At 50.8% G+C, this 19,722-nt stretch overlaps 2 protein-coding genes across 2 annotated transcripts; one reads left to right on the forward strand and one right to left on the reverse strand.

The window, feature by feature from the left end:
* Nucleotides 1–40: 40 nt before the first annotated feature.
* Nucleotides 41–3,165, forward strand: amh (anti-Mullerian hormone). The gene is made up of 8 exons (XM_084692691.1): nt 41–357; nt 869–1,162; nt 1,256–1,431; nt 1,515–1,623; nt 1,694–1,802; nt 2,020–2,444; nt 2,549–2,826; nt 3,012–3,165. Exons 1-8 carry the CDS (start codon nt 216–218, stop codon nt 3,153–3,155), a joined length of 1,677 nt encoding a protein of 558 aa, XP_084548817.1. The 5' UTR covers nt 41–215; the 3' UTR covers nt 3,156–3,165.
* A 1,283-nt stretch (nt 3,166–4,448) lies between these two features.
* Nucleotides 4,449–6,072, reverse strand: LOC146221478 (uncharacterized). Its single transcript, XM_084692348.1, has 5 exons — nt 5,988–6,072; nt 5,710–5,751; nt 5,403–5,537; nt 5,118–5,191; nt 4,449–4,922 (listed from the first exon to the last, which is right to left on the reverse strand). Coding segments are annotated over exons 2-5 (384 nt in total). The 5' UTR covers nt 5,711–5,751; nt 5,988–6,072; the 3' UTR covers nt 4,449–4,748.
* Between the last annotated feature and the right edge of the window lie 13,650 nt (nt 6,073–19,722).

Genomic DNA, 19,722 nt, shown 5'->3' on the forward strand with positions numbered 1-19,722 from the left:
GCTGGGATGCTGGTCTCAGGGCAGGGCTCCCCTCAAGGACACAGCCGTGCTGGCCCTCGCCCCACTGGGTGGGAACAGCAGGGGAATGCTGTGTACAAAGCTGATCTCCTCCACTAACACCACAGGACTTGGGTGAGAGTTCAACATTCCGACACGCGGACTAAGAGACAGACAGACACAGACTGAGAAGTAGAAAAACAGACAGGTAGACAGACATGATGCTGTGCTGTGTTATGTGCTGGCTGTTTCTCCAGGCCTCCAGGATGGGGGATGCTTTGCCCCACCACTGCCCAGGACAGGGATCCCCACTGGGGGAAACGTGTCAGGAGGAGACCCCCCCAGACCATCCAGAACCAGGTCAGTCTCACCACACACACACACACAATGACATACGCCAAATGACGTTGTGTCCTTGGGCAAGGCACTTCACCTTACTTGCCCCCGGGGAGAATGTCGCTGTACTTACTGTAAGTCACTCTGGAAGAGCGTCTGCTAAATGACTAAATGTAAACACACACACGAGTAAACACATTACACACTCTCAACACACCACGGCTACACTTTACCCCATGCGACTGCTGTACAGCTCAACAGAGGCCTCAAGTCTTGTTAAAATCGTTTTTCCTTATCTCATGGATCTGTGTGTGTGTAGCTCCTGCAGATATGGTATCAGACAGGCCTGCTTGATTCCTGTCTGAACTCTGACAGGTTCTAGATCTTCTGTCGAGACGCATGAGGTGTACCTCATTCTAGAATAGAAGAGTCTGCTATTTAAACCATATGTCAAATACATGTGTATTTGTGTATCACATACATGTGTACATGTGTACCCGTCTTGAAGTGAACTAACGGGTGTTTGTGTTTGTAGGCAGTCTGGTGATGCCCCGCCCCCCTGCAGAGGAGGGGGTGGAGGGAGTGGGCACAGACCAACATACAGCCACCTCCTCATTCCACCCTGAGGCCCCCCCCTGCTCTGGGGGCCCCCTGAGGGGACCACTGGAACACATGCTCTCAGCCTTAGGGGAGGGCTGGCCCCCCCGAGGGGGGCAGGAGGCCCTGCTCAGGTTTGGAGTGTGCCCGGGGTCGGAGGGGGGGCCCGTCGCTGCCCTGGCACGGCTGGCAGGTGCTGGGGACAGACTGCGTGTCCTGCACCCTGACACAGGTTACCCAGCCTCGCTGCACATCATGCATCTTAATAACAATGTTTTCATTTTGTAGATGCCTGTCATGCAAGGTTCTGTGTTCCTCCTTACAGAGCTGGTGGAGGAAGAGGGAGGAGGAGGGGGAGGACGGCTGGTGTTGACCTTTCACCTCCCCCTCTCTCCGCTCCTGAAGCTGCATCCTATCCTCGCCCTGGCTTCCAGTGTTCCCATGACAACCTCAGACATGGAGGTCTCCTTCACCAGCCCTGCCCTCCGACCTCCTACACAGGTGAGACTCCGCCCATCTCCTAGGCCCCGCCCCCAGGCCAGGGAAGTTGTGGTCTTGACTTTAAATGTTTCTGTGTCTCCCAGACGCTGTGTCTGTCATCGAAGACCCAGTACCTGGTTTTGACTGGACAGCCTTCAGGGGGCCACAAATGGAGAGTTTCTGTCACATTGAAAACACCGGAAACAGAATCAGGCATGAACCACCGTTCAGATCCACTTCATCTGTTAGAGTTTAACCTCTCTAACCTCTTCTCTCTCTGCAGGACAAAAGTTGTCTGAGCTACGAAGGATTCTGATTGGTGGAGAAGCAGCCAATGACATCATTATGACCCCTCTGCTGCTGTTCTCATTGGATCGAGCGACAGGAGAGAGGTAAGGTTTCATTGCTCCATTGAATCACTTTCTAACCAGATCATCTTTACATTTACATTTGTATAATTTATTCAGGTAGCAGCAAATTGGATTATGTTTAAATGTTAAATTGCAGCATTGCTGTAAACTCAATTCATCAACGCTATAATATCACCAAAATATCACCATAGAACCATGACTTGTTAATATCTCAGGGTCGTTCACTTGTCTTCCCCAGAGAGCCCACGGAGCCATGCGGCTTCCTGTGTGAGCTCCAGAGCTTCCTGTCTGAGGTGCTCCCACAGGTGCCCCCCCAGACCGCTGCCCCCTTCCCCCTGGCCTCCCTGAACTCCCTGCCCCCCCTCCCCCTGGGCCCCTCCTCCAGTGAGGCTCTCCTCCTCGGCCTCATCAACTCCTCTGGCCCCACGCTGCTCTCCTTCCCCCAGAGGAGGCCAGTGCTGGGGGGGCAGGGGGGGGCCCTGCTGGGGGGCCAAAGTGGGGAGCTTTCCCTGACCCCCGGCTTGCTGGAGACCCTGAGGCTGCGGCTGGCGGAGGCCGTGGGCCAGCTGGGGGGGGAGGAGCTGGGCTGCAGGGGCGTGGACAGGCTGCGCAGGCTGCAGGAGCTCAGCGCCCTCCCCAGGCCAGGAGAGGAACTGCAGGCTGGTCAGTTTATTAGGTTTAATCTTGATTAAGATGCTCATAAAGATCTGAATGGCCTGTCTTTGGTGAGTGTGTTTGTCAGTAACGGGGGGTGTCCCCACCCCCAGGTGGGGGTGGCTCCAGAGAGAGGCAGTACCGGGCCCTGCTCCTGCTCAAGGCCCTGCACATGGTTCTGGGGGAGTGGGAGGTGGAGCGAGGCCGGCGTGCTGCGCGGGCGTCCCCAGAGCGGAGCTCCGTCTGCAGGCTGCACAGCCTGACCGTGTCCCTGGAAAGGTTCTTCAAGGACCCGCCGCACGCCAACATCAACAACTGTGAGGGCAGCTGCCACTTTCCCATCCTGCAGGGTGTCAACGGCAACAACCATGTTATGCTGCTCAACAGCCAGGTATCCTGCACACCCTGCACATCTACACCCTGCACATCTACACCCTGCACATCTACACCCTGCACACCTACACCCCGCACATTGTACACTACACTTACACCATGTTCATTACACCTTCACCCTCCACCCTACTCAGTGCAGGAACAAGGTGGAAGTGCAGCTCTGACCAGTCTGTTTGTGTGCAGGTGCAGGGAGGGCGGGAGCTGGGACGAAGCCCCTGCTGTGTGCCCTTGGAGTACGACCCCCTGCTGGTAGTGGAGCTGGAAAACAGCGGAGCCACCATCAGCATGAAGGACAACATGGTGGCCAAGCAGTGTGGCTGTCGCTAAGGGGAAGAGAGGAGGGTGGAGAGGAGGAGGGGAAGAGGAGAGGAGGAGGAGGAGGAGAGGGAAAGAGGGGGAGGAGAGGAGAGGAGAGGAGGAGAGGGGAAGAGGGGGAGGAGAGGAGAGGAGGAGGAGAGGAAAAGCAGGATGGGCCATATTTTTGAGGGCCTGCATGTGCATGTTTTGATTTTATTCTAGTTATATTAATATTAGGGCTGTCAAGCGATTAAAATATTTGATTGCGATTAATCGCATTATTTCATTTGATTAATCACGATTAATCTAAATTAATTGCAAACTAGTTAATCTGTTAATGTTACCCCAATAAATGATTTTTTATTTTTTTTTATGTAGAGGGTGTACTTAAGAACTTCAAATAGACCTAACTGGATGATAATGTCCATATAATAAGTTCAGATGGAACACAACACAAATTGTGAGGGAGTTTTATTCACTCACAAACTACTGCTGTAGCTATAATAAACATCCACAAAATTAGACTTCTGGAATATAAAATACATTTAAGGCTTGTTGTCTCATAGCCTACTACGATATCCTGCTCCATAATATTCAAATCTCACTCAAACATACTTCAGATACTTAAGCAACCACAGATTGACCTTAATAATGAACAATACAGTTTCTATTTCGCTGAATCCAGTCAGCTGCTCGCTTCCTTTGCGAGTGTTGTCTGCCATTTATTACCAGAGCAAACGCTGCTGCTGCTGCTATCGCTACACTGCTAACGCTGCTGCTGCTAGCTGTGTGCTTTGCTTGTACGTGCAAGTTTAGGCTGGAAGTACTCCGGTGATAATTAAACTCAACCTGACAATCAGTACACACAGCCTTAGTTTTGTCAACCGAGCCGTCTCGCAGACATCCTAAGTTGAAGAAACTCATTTCCGGGAGGTCCCCCCCCAAATGGAACTTCCCATCTAAAAGCCCCCTATCCATCATTCAGCTACCGTCGGCAGTCGAAGTCATATGTGACGACAAGTGATTTTCAGGGTCAAAAAGAAATCTGCATTAACGGCACTATTTTTTGGTCTTAGGTCTGGTCTGAGCATGGTTGAGGTGTTAGCATGGTTGAGATCTTAGCTTGGTTGAGGTGTTAGCATGGTTGAGGTGTTAGCATGATTGAGGTGTTAGCATGGTTGAGGTGTTAGCATGGTTGAGGTGTTAGCATGGTTGAGGTGTTAGCATGGTTGAGATGTTTGCATGGTTGAGGTGTTAGCATGTGTGGGTTCCTGAAGACATAACACATCTTGACAAGAGTAATGATCAGATTGGACACAGTGGTACTGCAGTTTCTCAAGAGGACGGTGTTTTAATGTACATATTTCTCATTCACGTATGCCATATGTGATGTTATATATTAAAAACCAAATATGAACCTTAATAAACATTTCCTAATTTTAAAACATATTGCTGATGCTCATGCATAACAGGACATTGTGTAAATTATTTTGATGTTTGCCTCGATAGGATACCATGTGTTGTATATTCTAAGACATCATTTCTATTTTATTTATAAAAATATGCAGCAACATCCATCCATGAAGATATCCAGATGTTACTAAGATCCAGAGTAACTTGATTCTACAGTCTTCCTTCTCTATCCTCTTGCTTCAACAGACCGCTCCTAATGGCCTCCTTGTTCCGGAGCCTCATGGTTCCTCCCAAGCGCTGCTTTTTCTTCATCCTGGCCGCGTCCTCGTCCTCCTCGTCACCCCAGACCCAGCTCACCACAGCCTCCCACAGGGGCCTGGCAGGCTGGGGCACACACACACACACACACACACACAGTAGTTTAGAATGAAGTAGTGTGCAGCAAAGGAGCATCAAGTGGTAAAGATGTCTAAGTAACAAAGTAAGATTCAATTGAACTAAGTTGTTGTGATTATGAAGTAACTAAGTAAGAAGTAACAGGTCTGTAAGTGAGTAAGAAGATGTGAGGTGTGTTGGTACCTGAGCAGCGACGCCCTCCTCCAGACCGCCCCCTCCTAGAAGGCCTGTCTGCTCCAGCACCGAGCCCAGCGCCTCTGCAACAGCACAGAGCACACCTCACTACCTCCAGAGCACACCTCACTACCTCCAGAGCACACCTCACTACCTCCAGAGCTACAGCACATCCCACACCTTTCACCCAACTGGATGTACTGCTGTGACCTGAGTTCTGCAGAACACTACTCATGATACGATCCCTGTCCTCTATATTACCTAACCCTGACCCTGCTTGTGTCAGTTACCCACCGTTGACCTCGTTGACCCCAGAGCTGACCAGCACCAGCAGGAGGGCCAGAACGAGGCAGCGGTTGAGGGTCAGCCCCCTCCAGGGGCTGGGAACCTCACTCAGACTCTGGAGAGACAGGAGACGCTCGTACGACACTGGGGGAGAGAGGAGAGGCAGGATGAGGGAGGAGAGAGGAGGGGGGGGGGGAGAGAGGAGTGGGGAGAGAGAAGAGGGGGGAGGATGGAGAGAAAGAGAGGGATCTCACTGGACTGATATTCCAATGTAAGGCTGTATAATGCAGGAGAGAGTGTTGTACAAGTGTTTTACTTCTGTTTCCCTGCCAGCTCCAAGTGTGTGCTGGGTCGTGTCCTGCAAGATAACACAGAAACAGTCAAATTCAATGTGTCAGAATCATTATCTGCTCCTGCTGTTGCCTGAGCAGTCAGCTGCAACACGTGAGGCGACTGCTCAGATGGGCCAACCCATAATAACACGGTCAAAAATAGACCTGGGAGCCAACAGGCACCGCAACAGGGCTTCCTCCTGTTTGTTTTAAAGGAATTTAACTTAATATCCTCACAGAAAAGACAGAAAATAAGACCTACCTTGCAGAACCTTGCTTTGCTGGGAAGGGAGGTATTGTGGTGTTGGTGCTGGTGTTGGTGCTGGGGGTGGTGCTGGGGGCGGGGCTGGGGGCGGGGCTAGCGTATGAGATGTTCGTGACAGACACACACAGCTGAGCAACGAGAAGAAAAAAAAAGGTCCTGAGATACACACCCTTGTGGATATGTACAGTGTAGTCATGCTGTAATAACCCTAATAACACTGCAATAACCATGTAAAAACTGTAACAATAATGTACTAACAACATCATATTGATCATGTCACCAATTACAGATTTAAACTAAACTAAACAAACCATGTTTGAAAATAATGTCAAAAGTCCAGATATTTGTGAAAAGAATGTCAGGAGTGAAAGAAAAAAGTTGTCAGAAAAATAAATAGTGAAGTAAAGTGCTGATACCAAGTACATCTAAAGTAAAGCAATGAAGTATTGGTACTTCCCATCTCTGTTGCGTGTGTGTGTGTCACCATAGTCAGAAGAGAAAGGAGCCTGTTGTCACCGTATCCAAGCACTCACCTGGTTGATACAGTGTTGGTTGCCATGGCAGCTGTGAGTGTGACGCAGGTACCTCTGCCCACGTGCATGCTCCTGTGGCTCTCTCCCTCCACTCAGCCAGGGAGGCTGACATGACAAGCTGCTGCCATGGCAACTGTTGGCTGCATGCGTCTACATGTCATGTAATGAAGTCTCTCCTCCCCCTATCCATCCATCTATCTATTTCTATCTTTCTCTGTCTCTCCTTCTCTCTCCTTCCGTCTCTCTTCTCTGTCTCTCTCTCCTTACTCTCATGTCTTCTGATGCTCCCCCCCCAGAGTGAGCATGTCACCCCCCTCAGAGTGAGCATGTTACCCCCCCAGAGTGAGTATGTTACCCCCCCCCCCAGAGTGAGTATGTTACCCCCCCCCCCCCAGAGTGAGTATGTTACCCCCCCCCCCCAGAGTGAGCATGTCACCCCCCCCAGAGTGAGCATGTCACCCCCCTCAGAGTGAGCATGTTACCCCCCCAGAGTGAGTATGTTACCCCCCCCCCCCAGAGTGAGTATGTTACCCCCCCCCCAGAGTGAGTATGTTACCCCCCCCCCCAGAGTGAGTATGTTACCCCCCCCCCCCCCAGAGTGAGCATGTCACCCCCCCCAGAGTGAGCATGTCACCCCCCCCAGAGTGAGCATGTTACCCCCCCCCCCTCAGAGTATGTTACTCACTGAGTATGATAGAGGCTGGGGTACAGTGAGCTGATAGAGGCTGGGGTACAGTAGAGGCTGGGGTACAGTAGAGGCTGGGGTACAGTAGAGGCTGGGGTACAGTGAGCTGATAGAGGCTGGGGTACAGTACAGGATGGGGTACAGTAGAGGCTGGGGTACAGTGAGCTGATAAAGGCTGGGTTACAGTAGAGGCTGGGGTACAGTAGAGGCTGGGATACAGTAGAGGCTACCTGCAGTAACCAGCAGGCAGCAGTAGGGGGCTCTCACAGCCAGTAGTTCTGCTTCACACTGGCTGAAGGCTGAGAAGCTGGATGCTGTGTTAGGTGTGTGTGCTGTGTTAGGTGTGTGTGCTGTGTTAGTTGTGTGAGTTGGGTGTGTTGTTTTGTGTGTGTGTGTTGGGTGTGTGTCTGTTTGTCTACATGTCTGTCTGTCTGCATGTCTGTCTGTCTACACGTCTGTCTGTCTACATGTCTGTGTCTGTTTGGATGTCTGTTTGTCTACATGTCTGTCTGTCTATTTGGATGTCTGTCTGTCTACACGTCTGTCTGTCTGTCTGTCTGTCTACATGTCTGTCGGCCTGTCTGTCTGTCTGCATGTCTGTCTGTCGGCCTGTCGGCCTGTCTCTCTTTCTTCTTGCCCCCCCCCCCCCCCCTCCGCCCAATTCTCCTCAGGGCTCCCTCATCCTCAATGAACCCTCCGCCCCCACACAGAGGAATGCAGGGGGAGGAGGAGGGGGAGGAGGAGGAGGAGGTTGACAAGATGTGTGTTGAGACATGACGTCCTGAATCTGTTCTACACACACTAACATACACACACAGAGGAACATACACACACACAGTAACATACACACACAGTAACATACACACACACACTAACATACACACACACAGTAACATACACACACACACACACACACACCAAGGCAGCTGAGGGCAGGAGGTGGAGCAGGAAGAGATTGTTGCCCAAGAGCAGACAGGTACTGGTGACACACCACGTCCGTGACACACACATGCACGCGCATGCAGACACACAACATATCATGACACAACATGTAACAAACACATGCATGTAGGGTTTAGAGGCCTGTGTGTGTGAGCAGGCAGTGAGGAAGTCACTTCCTGATTCCAAGGTTGTTAGATCACCTCCTTCTATCCATCCATCACTCCCTTCAACCCTCCATCTATCTATCATTCTATCCCTCCATCAGGGAAGGGAAGGGAGGGAGGGAGGGAGGGAGGGAGGGAGGGAGGGAGGGAGGGAGGGAGGGAGGGAGGGAGGGAGGGAGGGAGGGAGGGAGGGAGGGGTGGGTAGGGGAGGGGAGGGGAGGGGAGGGGGAGAGGAGAGGGAGAGGAGAGGAGAGGAGAGGGGAGGGGAGGGGAGGGGAGGGGAGGGGAGGGGAGGGGAGGGGAGGGGAGGGGAGGAGAAAGGAGGAGAGAGGAGGAGAGAGGGGAGGGTAAAGTTAGTGATCCTCCTGTTTCATCCTCTGACTCACAGTCCTCCAGCCTCCAGACCTGGGCCATGAACACACACACACACACATGCATGTCTACAGTCAGTATAGAAAGAGGAGAGAGACAGAGGCAGCAGGTCAGTCTATAATAAGAGGCAGCAGGTCAGTCTATAATAAGAGGACTAGGGATATCCTGTCTGCTCACACAAAAGCATGAATCAGCAGAACATACCAGGGAAATGATCTACTGGAGGAACCCCTCTCCCTCTATATACCCCCCCCCCCCCCGCACCCTCCTCCTCTATATACCCGCCCCCCCTCCTCTAAATATCACCCCCCTTTCTCTCCCATACGGTTGCTAGGTTACAGCACTCGCAGTCGGTCATGTGCTGAAGGTGCTTGAGACTGAGCTGATGAGGGAGGGAGGGAACACTGAACACACACACACACCCAAACACTCTCTTAGCACTGAACACACACACACACCCAAACACTCTCTCAGCACTGAACACACACACACACCCAAACACTCTCTTAGCACTGAACACACACACTCACCCAAACACTCTCTTAGCACTGAACACACACACACACCCAAACACTCTCTTAGCACTGAACACACACACACACACACCCAAACACTCTCTTAGCACTGAACACACACACCTCTTTCTCTCTCTGTCTTACTTTTCCACACGCTCATTTTGGTTTGTTGTGTGTGTGTGTGTGAATACGTGTGTGTGAGCATGTGTGTATGTGTATATGTGTGTGTGTGAGAGAGAGGTAACACTGGCCCAGTGAGGCTCACACTTGGAATCATTTAGTGAGAATGTGGTGTGTGGGAGGAGAGGAATGTGAGCCCAGATAGAGGAGAGAAAGTGAAAGAATAACAGCAGAGAGAGAGGGGGAGGGAGAATGAGAGAGAGAGGAAGAGACAATAACAGAGACAGGAAGAGAGAATGAGAGAGAGAGGAAGAGACAATAACAGAGACAGGAAGAGAGAATGAGAGAGAAAAAGAGACTGGGAGAGGAAGAGAGGGGGGAGAGCAAGTGAGAAAGGGATAAAAGGAGATAGGAAAAGAGAGAGGGGCAGAAAAAGAGAGAAAGACAGAGAGGAGGAAAAGAGGGGAGAGAGAGAGAGGCAGAGAGAGAGGCAAAGAGAGGGGAGGGGAGAGAAGGAGAGAGAGGAAGAGAGAGGGAGAGGGGGAGAGAGAGACAGAAAGAGAGAGACAGCGAGAGAGAGAGACAAAGGGCAGGGTGAGTGGGAGGGTGAGAAAGAATGAAGGGATGGAAGGAGGAACATGCCACCTGAGATACAGGCAAGTGGGAGAGGAGAGGGAGGGGTTGAAAAGAGGGCACAGAACGGGGAGAGAGAAGAAGAGAGAGAGAGAGGTAGAGAGAGGGGAGGGGAGAGAGAAGAAGAGAGAGAGAGAGAGGTAGAGAGAGTGAAAGGAAAGTGCTGCCCACTCTCTCCCCAATGTTCTCTAGAAGACTGCTGCAGGTCTGACTAGGGGGCAACATCTATTCATATCACCATGCAGCCCACACACACACACTGCAGCTGACAGCAGTGTGTGTGTGTGTGTGTGTGTGTGTGTGTGTGTGTGTGTGTGTGTGTGTGTGTGTGTGGGCAGCAGTGTGTGTGTGTGTGGGCAGCAGTGTGTGTGTGTGGGCAGCAGTGTGTGTGTGTGGGCAGCAGTGTGGTTAAACAGGTTGAAGCTCCCTCACCGTGTTTCTTGTTCTCCTTTCACAAGCCTTCACTAACCCCTCTCTCCTCCTCCTCTCTCCTCCTCCTCTCTCTTCCTCCTCTCTCCTCCTCCTCTCTCCTCCTCCTCTCTCTTCCTCCTCTCTCTTCCTCCTCTCTCCTCCTCCTCTCTCCTCCTCCTCTCTCTTCCTCCTCTCTCCTCCTCCTCTCTCTTCCTCCTCTCTCCTCCTCCTCTCTCTTCCTCCTCTCTCCTCCTCCTCTCTCTTCCTCCTCTCTCCTCCTCCTCTCTCCTCCTCCTCTCTCCTCCTCCTCTCTCCTCCTCCTCTCTCCTCCTCCTCTCTCTTCCCCCTCTCTCTTCCTCCTCTCTCCTCCTCCTCTCTCTTCCTCCTCTCTCCTCCTCCTCTCTCTTCCTCCTCTCTCCTCCTCCTCTCTCCTCCTCCTCTCTCCTCCTCCTCTCTCTTCCCCCTCTCTCTTCCTCCTCTCTCCTCCTCCTCTCTCTTCCTCCTCTCTCCTCCTACTCTCTCTTCCTCCTCTCTCCTCCTCCTCTCTCCTCCTCCTCTCTCTTCCTCCTCTCTCCTCCTCCTCTCTCTTCCTCCTCTCTCTTCCTCCTCTCTCCTCCTCCTCTCTCTTCCTCCTCTCTCCTCCTCCTCTCTCTTCCTCCTCTCTCCTCCTCCTCTCTCTTCCTCCTCTCTCTTCCTCCTCTCTCTTCCTCCTCTCTCCTCCTCCTCTCTCTTCCTCCTCTCTCCTCCTCCTCTCTCCTCCTCCTCTCTCTTCCTCCTCTCTCCTCCTCTCTCCTCCACTCTCCTCCTCCTCTCTCCTCCACTCTCCTCCTCCTCTCTCCTCCACTCTCCTCCTCCTCTCTCCTCTCTCCTCCTCCTCCTCTCTCCTCTCTCCTCTCTCCTCCTCCTCACTCTCCCATCCCCCACACCTCTCTTCTTGTCTCCTTACCCACGCTGCCAATATAAACAGGCCTGTTTAAGTATCTTTCCTTTCATTGTCTCTGTGTGTGTAGAAGAGCTATGCTGCTTGGGGAAACACTGAGGACAACAGACAGTCAGGTTGCACAGTTAGATACTGACCAGCCAATCTTCAGCCAGCAGGCTAGGGTGACATCATTGACCCTGAAAGAGCCTACATCTTCTGGGGCAGCCACACACACATGCACACTCTCACACACACACACACACACACTGTCACAACACACACTCATGGTCAAGAGAGGTGAGAGTTCATGTTGCCTGGTCAGGGGTGGGTCTTAAGGGTCAACTGACCAGTCCATTCTAAAAGCTCAACACTCAATACCACAAACACACACTCTCTCTCTCTTTCTCTCTCACACTCACACACACTCACACTCACTCACACACACACACACACACACGTGAAGCCCCCGCCATGGTCTGAATGTTCTGCTGGTGTCAAGCCCCTCCCCCTCACAGCCTATAGGAGATTTCTGAATTTGCATATTCAAATCTGGAGCATTTTACATACCAAGGCCAACAGGCGACAGGACTGTGTGTGTGTGGTGTGTGTGTGGTGTGTGTGTGTGTGTGGTGTGTGTGTGTGTGTGGTGTGTGTGTGTGTGGTGAGAGTGCTGGTCAGGCTACAGTTTACTGGAAGCAAACAAGGATTTGATTTCTGACAGCAAATAAATATTTTCCTTTAAATAATAGTATAGCTGCAATACTTAACATCAGAGTCAGAATTTGAGTCAGAGTGATGGTCAGAGTGATGGTCAGAGTGATGGTCTGAGTGATGGTCAGAGTGATGATCTGGTTTCTAAGTACTTTCTATTCCATGTGGAGCTCTTGTGTGAGAGACAAGTTTAAACTGAACATTCATGGGAGAGAGAGAGACAGATTAGAGATTTGGAGAGAACATGTTTCAGCCTGTATGTCTTTCTATGTCTCGACGGCACATGGTGCTTTAAGCAGCCCCTATAGAAAGCACCCTACACACACACTCACACGCACACTCACACACACACACTAGAAGCTGCTCTAGTGCTGGAGACAGGCTTTTCCTGAGAGGATTAAGATGCTCTCGAACACACAGGTATGTCAGTTGTTGCCAGTCATCATCACACCATGTTGAAAGACTGGTGATTCATGAATAGTTGTTGCCAGTCATCATCAACAGTCTCTGGGTGGGCGTGAGAGGGAGGACAGGTTCTGACTGAGGGGAGGAAGACCAAAACATGTTTTCTGAAATCAGAAAGAGGTGTTATGTAGCCAGCCAGCCAATCAGCCAGCCAGTCAATCAGCCAGCCAGGATAGCTGTGTCAACACACACACAAACACACACACACAGACATCTGTACAATAGCTGAGTGGAGAGACCAGGGATCAGTCCTCTGTGTGTGCATGTGTGTGTGCATGTGTGTGTGCATGTGTGTGTATGGTATATATGGGTGTATATTAGGAAGGCCCTAACCCTAACCTGGCTTGTTGGCCCTAACCCTAACCTGGCTTGTTGGCCCTAACCCTAACCTGGCTTGTTGCCAGGCAGACTAGAGCAGACAGAGGTGAGGCCCCACAACAGTCCAGACACCCTGTTCGAAGTCCAGCTGTCATCCACATCTCTCTCTCTCACACACACACACACACGCACAAACACGCACACATGCCTGCTCTCTGCTGTTAAGTCACAGGAGGGTCTGTGCGTCTATGGGCATGCTTTCCTGCCCTGCTCCACGTCAGCCAATCACGTAATCTCCCCGTTATGGAACCAATGACGCGTCAGGAATGTAACCAGAGCGGCGTGGTGACAGATGATCCCAGAGCGGTGATGTTCCGGTGGGCCGGAGGTCGTGTGTGTGGAGGTAATGACTGTATGTGTGTAGGGTGTGTGTGTAGGGAGAGGGGTGTGTATGCGTGTGATGTGAGTGTAGGATGTGTGTGTGTGTCTGTACCCCCATGTTAGCAGAGTAAGACAGTTAAAGGCCGAATCCCAATACTTCCCCTTAGTTTTGTGTCCCAATACTCTTTTTGAGCTAGGGGAAGGGGGTATCTCTCTCTCTCTCTCTCTCTCTCTCTCTCTCTCTCTCTCTCTCTCTCTCTCTCTCTCTCTCTCTCTCTCTCTCTCTCTCTCTCTCTCTCTCTCTCTCTCTCTCTCTCTCTCTCTCTCTCTCTCTCTCTCTCTCTCTCTCTCTCTCTCTCTCTCTCTCTCTCTCTCTCTCTCAGAGAGGAGGAGGGGAGAGGAGGAGGGGAGAGGCATCCACACGTACATACAAATATATACATCACACAATAAAAACATAAACGAGAGAGGGTACCCTTTCTGGGGACATTTTGAAGTGTGCTTGCAGCCACCCCATCTGCCTAAAGCCAAGCTGTGATGGTGTCGACCATAGATATATATAAAGGCTAGATGTCTCGTCCGCGTTGCCAGCCAACGGAGTCGAACGTCCGCACATGGCGGTCATCTTGCTACAGTGAAACTCGCTCACCCAGAACATTGGGCTGAAAACTCCTGCTACAAGAACGGTTTGTTTTTTATCAACGTCAGAGATGTAGCTATGCCACATAAGTATGAAGTGGCATAGCTACATCTCTGACGTTGACAACAAACCAAACCGTTTAAAGATCAATTGAAAATTTAGCAAGTTATGGTTATTTACAAAGTACATGTAACACCAACCCAATGTTATGGGTGAGTGACTTCACTGTAGCAAGATGTCCGCCATGTGCCAGAACGCACAGAGAGCTAGCTAACTCCTGCTACAAGAACACACAGAGAGCTTGCTAACTCCTGTTACCAGAACACACAGAGAGATAGCTAACTCCTGTTACCAGAACACACAGAGAGCTAGCTAACTCCTGTTACCAGAACACACAAAGATAGCTAACTCCTGTTACCAGAACACACAGAGCTAGCTAACTCCTGTTACCAGAACACATAGAGCTAGCTAACTCCTGTTACCAAAACACACAGAGAGCTTGCTAACTCCTGTTACCAGAACACACAGAGCTAGCTAACTCATGCTACCAGAACACACACAGAGCTAGCTAACTCCTGTAACCAGAACACACAGAGCTAGCTAACTCCTGTTACCAGAACACACAGAGCTAGCTAACTCCTGCTACCATAACACACAGAGCTAGCTAACTCATGCTACCAGAACCTAACAGAGCTAGCTAACTCATGCTACCAGAACACAGCTAGCTAACTCCTATGTTTCCCAAGAGTCAGTTGTTGTTTCCTGATGTTTATTCCTATATTTTTGCCTCCGTTGTTGGGAGGAAAATGCTATGCAGATATGTGATTGGTGGTCCAGCTATGCAGATATGTGATTGGTGGTCCAGCTATGCAGATCTGTGATTGGTGGTCCAGCTATGAATTTACATAGGGCCGATTAATAGTAATTCAGTGAAAGATCTGAAGAATGAAGAAGATTTTTACTGTCAATTTCCATTGACAGTAAAATTGACAATCATATCTTCCCTCTAATGGGTGGGCTTTGTTGTCGCTAACAGGGGGGTTGCTTTGTACGCAGCCAAATGTTGGTTGGCCTGACCAAATCTCACTCCAAGGTTTTTTGAGAAGTTGACAGCCCTGGAAACATGTTAATTGAGCCGCTAGGATCACTGAAGGTTTTGTTTCACTGTGTTTTAGCAGTTTACTAAATGTAAGACGATTTTGAAATCACATTAACATTTCAAATCTAAGGGACATAGTTCGCCACAAAACTTTAATATTTAAAAAACCATGCAACGGATCTACTGTTGGCAAACATATCTCATCAGAAGTCGCTAGTGGTTGGAAAAATGTGCAACACATTTCTAGATTACGTGATGAGCTACTGTATTGCGTCAACCTTAATCTGTAGAAACAAATAAATAAATACAGATCTAACACTAAACACAGGGAACTCTATAACACTAAGTTAAGGTTATTTAGTGCTCTCTCACACACACACACACACACACATTCTTTAGTCCAGGAAAGACTCATGTTCAAACCAGGGAGGCTCATATTTCATGGCAGAGAGGGTCAGAGTTGAAGGCCCACAGCCAGACTGTTTCCTGCTCTCCCCTCCCAGGGTGGGACAGGTCAAAGTGGGGGTGTTTACTGGGAAGATCCCCAGGCTGAAGTAGAGAAGGTAAAATAGCAGGAGAGAGGACTGTCCAGAAGGCTGGAAAACCCAGAGAGGCCCGCCAGAAGCCTGGGGCTCCTTAACTCAACGCCCAGGAGAGGAGCTCATAAACCAGGCCGCCACGGCCAGAAAGAGGGAGGGTTGACGGGGACGGGGGTGGACGAGAAAGGAGGCCCTTGGTGGTAGCCTCCCCTCCCCCCTCCTCTCCCCTCCCCCCTCCTCTCCCCTCCCCTCCCCTCCCCCCTCCTCTCCTCTCCCCTCCCCCCTCCTCTCCTCTCCCCTCCCCCCTCCTCTCCCCTCCCCTTCTCTTCTCCTCATCTTCTCTCTCCTGCATGTTCCTCCTCTGCTCTCGCTCTCCCCTGAAGCCCTGGAGAAAAGCTGTCCCTCCTTCTCCTCCTTCCTACACACACACACACACACACACACCAAGCACAAACCCACACATATTGATCAGAGAGATGAAGGAGGGACGTTGGCCTCCTCGCCACTGGGAGCTTCTCTGGTTGGTGTCAAAGCAGAGGAGAACACTGGATCTGTCACTCACTGCGTTTATATGGATTTGAATTACAGGCTTATTTGGACTGAAATTGAATGATCCGTTTCTTGTAAACACCTTTGATGTTGTTTGAATCATTGCAGTCCGACTTTGATCCGATCGACACCCCGAGATAACTCGGTCCGAGTCGGTTGATAATTCGGACATCGCATGCTTGTAAACGGTGAATTGGACTATGAACTGGACTCTGCGTCTTTGCGCATGCTTGAGATCCCGCCGCCCTCCCTCCCAGGTCGCGACCTGGGAGTCTAAAAAGACGATAAGTTGTCGCTGCCAGGAGCCGGCCCGGCAGAAACTAACAAACAACGCGGGAGCCAATAGCGCCAATAGCGCCGTCTGCATTCGCAGTATTCCTATTGTCATCATGCACGAAATGTAGAGGGACGTAGCTTCACCTCGCTCTCCGTTCGCCGTCTTTCTCAAAATGCTGATGTTGTTGTTGTTGGTAGTGGTGAAGAGGTCATTCAGAAGGTTGTTGGTTCAATTCCCGGTCGTGCCAAGTGAGGTTGTGTCCTTGGGCAAGGCACTTCACCCTACTTGCCTCGGGGAGAATGTCCCTGTACTTACTGTAAGTCGCTCTGGATAAGAGTGTCTGCTAAATGAATACATGTAAATGTTACACACATACACACGTATACACTCATAGGAGATAGAATGACTCTGTCTGAAACCTGAAACTAGCAACAACAAACAAGCACATCCTGTAATGTGTGTGTGTGTGTGTCATGTGTGTGTGTGTGTCTATGGTGCCTGGTAGAGTGAAGAGTAAATGGTTAGTGCTGACAGGTAGGACCATGATGTTGCTGATGTTGAACTGTAAACTCTCAAGTCTCCTCCTGTCGCAACGGCCCTGCTCACCAGGCTGCAGCAGAGGGGTGTGTTTGTGTGTGTGTAAGCATGGGGGGAGGGTGTGTGTGTGTGTGTAAGCATGGGGGGAGGGTGTGTGTGTGTGTAAGCATGGGGGGAGGGTGTGTGTGTGTGTGTAAGCATGGGGGGAGGGTGTGTGTGTGTGTGTGTAAGCATGGGGGGAGGGTGTGTGTGTGTGTGTAAGCATGGTGTGTGTGTAAGCATGGGGGGAGGGTGTGTGTGTGTGTGTAAGCATGGTGTGTGTGTAAGCATGGGGGGTGTGTGTGTGTGTGTAAGCATGGTGTGTGTGTAAGCATGGTGTGTGTGTAAGCATGGGGGGAGGGTGTGTGTGTGTAAGCATGGTGTGTGTGTAAGCATGGGGAGGGTGTGTGTGTGTGTGTAAGCATGGTGTGTGTGTAAGCATGGGGGGAGGGTGTGTGTGTGTGTGTAAGCATGGGGGGAGGGTGTGTGTGTGTGTGTAAGCATGGTGTGTGTGTAAGCATGGGGGGTGTGTGTGTGTGTGTGTGTAAGCATGGTGTGTGTGTAAGCATGGGGGGGGGGGTGTGCATGAGTACATGAGTGTATTTTGTTGTTATAAAAAACCCTTGTCCTGTAATGATCAGCACTAACTCTGCAGGAAGCTTTTTAGCTGACTAGGAAGTGACCAGGAAGTGCTCTCTGACCAGGAAGTGACCAGGAAGTGCCCTCTGACCAGGAAATTACCAGGAAGTGCCCTCTGACCAGGAAGTGACCAGGAAGTGCCCTCTGACCAGGAAGTGACCAGGAAGTGCCCTCTGACCAGGAAGTGCCCTCTGACCAGGAAGTGACCAGGATGTGCCCTCTGACCAGGATGTGCCCTCTGACTGGAAAAGAGAGGCTGTTTTCAGTCAGCCCTGCTTCTGTGCTGGCCGGTGTCTGTCACCAGGAACAGTCTGTTCAGAGACTAGTGTGTGTCATATTGGTTTCTATAGCAGATGACTGTTAGGTATGTGTGTGTGCGTGTTTTTGGTCTGACAGAAAGAGAAGTATGTGTGGGCAGAGTAAGTCTCACAGGGGTGGTGGTGAGGAAGGAGTAACGACGATTACAGCTGTTGTCCCTCTACACACACACACACACACTTCTACACACACAGGTAGGACGCACACCTTGACACATAGCTTGGGGGGGTCATAGCTTAGGGTGGGCGGTGGGGTTTTGGGGAGTTTTCTAAGCAGAGGTCTCCAACACCTGTCACTGCTCTCATCGGAGGAGGGGGGGGGGGGTTGAGATGATTGTAGAGGCAGGAGGTGGATAAGGCTTTGGTGGCCTCTTTGTGTGTGTGTGTATGTAACCTCCCTCCCCTGTAGCTGTAAAAGGCTTTGCAGCACTCTGGGTTGACACACTGCAGAGCCACACACACACAGAGCACACACACACACAGGCTTCCTCTATGAGCTGCAGCTGCCAGTGATCCAGAAATGACGCACACTTACACATACGCCGTTGTACACACACACACGCACACGCACACACAGGCTGTGTTCTAGAAATGACGTCAAGACTACAGGAGCGGCTCAGCTTGCGCATGGTTTCAGTTTGTTACCATGGCAGCAATCCCACTTCCTGTCGGAGCTGAACGTCCTGTGTTCATTGAGGCGTGTGTTTACAATGCCATATATGGGTGTCACTGAACAATGAGCTGAGGGCTTCCCCTAAGTAAAACAAACACTGTTCAGGACACACACACCTTGACACACACACACACACACACACACACACAGACCAAATGACTTGTCCAGCTTTTTCAGCTACACCCATTTGCAACACAATTATCTGTTCTTCAGATGGAATGTAAATGTTTAGGCTGCTGGACATGTTGCTGTGGTGACAGGGACTGGAGTTAAGGCTGCTAACTTGTCTTATTAGACAGCTGACATCATGCTCTACTGTACTCTGGTTACATTACACTGCAAGCAGTAAGATAGGTCTCTCCCTCCATTTCTCTCTCTTACCTAAGGGCAGTGTGTGTGTGTGTGTGTGTGTGTGTGTGTGTGTGGGTTGATCACCCTTTCCACTGAGCTTACTTACTGAGGCTCTCTGGGTTAGGGTTGCAGAATATTGTGTTTAAGGAGGGACACATAACAGTCCAATGATTCACTCCAATGATCTCTACCCTGTACTGCTCTGCTCTGGAGAGGAGTGTGTGGAGTGTGTGTATGCAGTGTGTGTGTGTGTGTGTGTTTGTGTAGGGAGAGGGAGCGAGGCTGAGGTGGAGGGAGTTTCTCTGTCTGCACAGTTCAGCTGTGAAAGATTAGAAGAACAGCTAGAAAGAAGATGAGAGGGGGAGAGAGAGAGAGGGCAGGGAGGAGTGCAACAGGTGAACACATGACAGTTGTTTGAACCACCAACAGTTAAACCCTGTCACCAGGTGGGCCTCTCTCTCTCTCTCTCACACACGCACACACACACACTTGCCTTCCCCTCTGTGATGTTTGATGAGCGAGCACCACATGAACAGACAACAGAACTTCCCGTTTACCGAGTCCATTTTAACCCTGACCCCTGACCTCTAACCCCTGACCTCTAACCCCTCCCGCCTGGAGCACAAGGCCATCTCAGGTGACGGGACAGCCCAGTGTCTGAGGGGGAGGGGAGAGAGGGGGAGGTAGGGGGAGAGAGGGAGGGGAAGGGAGAGAGAGAGAGAAGGGGAGGGAGAGAGGAGGAGGAAGGAAGTGGGGTACAACTGATATCAGCTCCCAGCTGCAAGAATACACAGATCAGACAATGCATCTCTGTTGTGGAGACATCATGAAGAGGTGACACCATGAAAAGGAGAGGTTGACTACAGTTCAAAACTTTCAGAGAGACACATACAACTGGAC

This window comes from Hypomesus nipponensis, chromosome 26 (genome assembly GCF_054491055.1).
Source record: "Hypomesus nipponensis isolate SF chromosome 26, ASM5449105v1, whole genome shotgun sequence".
Taxonomy (NCBI): Eukaryota; Metazoa; Chordata; class Actinopteri; order Osmeriformes; family Osmeridae; genus Hypomesus; species Hypomesus nipponensis.

Excerpts from the sequence above, each read along its gene's own strand:
- amh (XM_084692691.1), top strand. The coding sequence starts at position 216 with ATGATGCTGTGCTGTGTTATGTGCTGGCTGTTTCTCCAGGCCTCCAGG. Across the intron at positions 1,163-1,255 it reads TGTCCTGCACCCTGACACAG|AGCTGGTGGAGGAAGAGGGA; the intron begins GTTACCCAGCCT and ends TCCTCCTTACAG. Across the intron at positions 1,624-1,693 it reads AACACCGGAAACAGAATCAG|GACAAAAGTTGTCTGAGCTA; the intron begins GCATGAACCACC and ends CTCTCTCTGCAG.
- LOC146221478 (XM_084692348.1), bottom strand. Across the intron at positions 5,192-5,402 it reads TGGGGTCAACGAGGTCAACG|AGGCGCTGGGCTCGGTGCTG; the intron begins GTGGGTAACTGA and ends GTGCTGTTGCAG. Across the intron at positions 4,923-5,117 it reads AGGAGGGCGTCGCTGCTCAG|CCTGCCAGGCCCCTGTGGGA; the intron begins GTACCAACACAC and ends TGTGTGCCCCAG.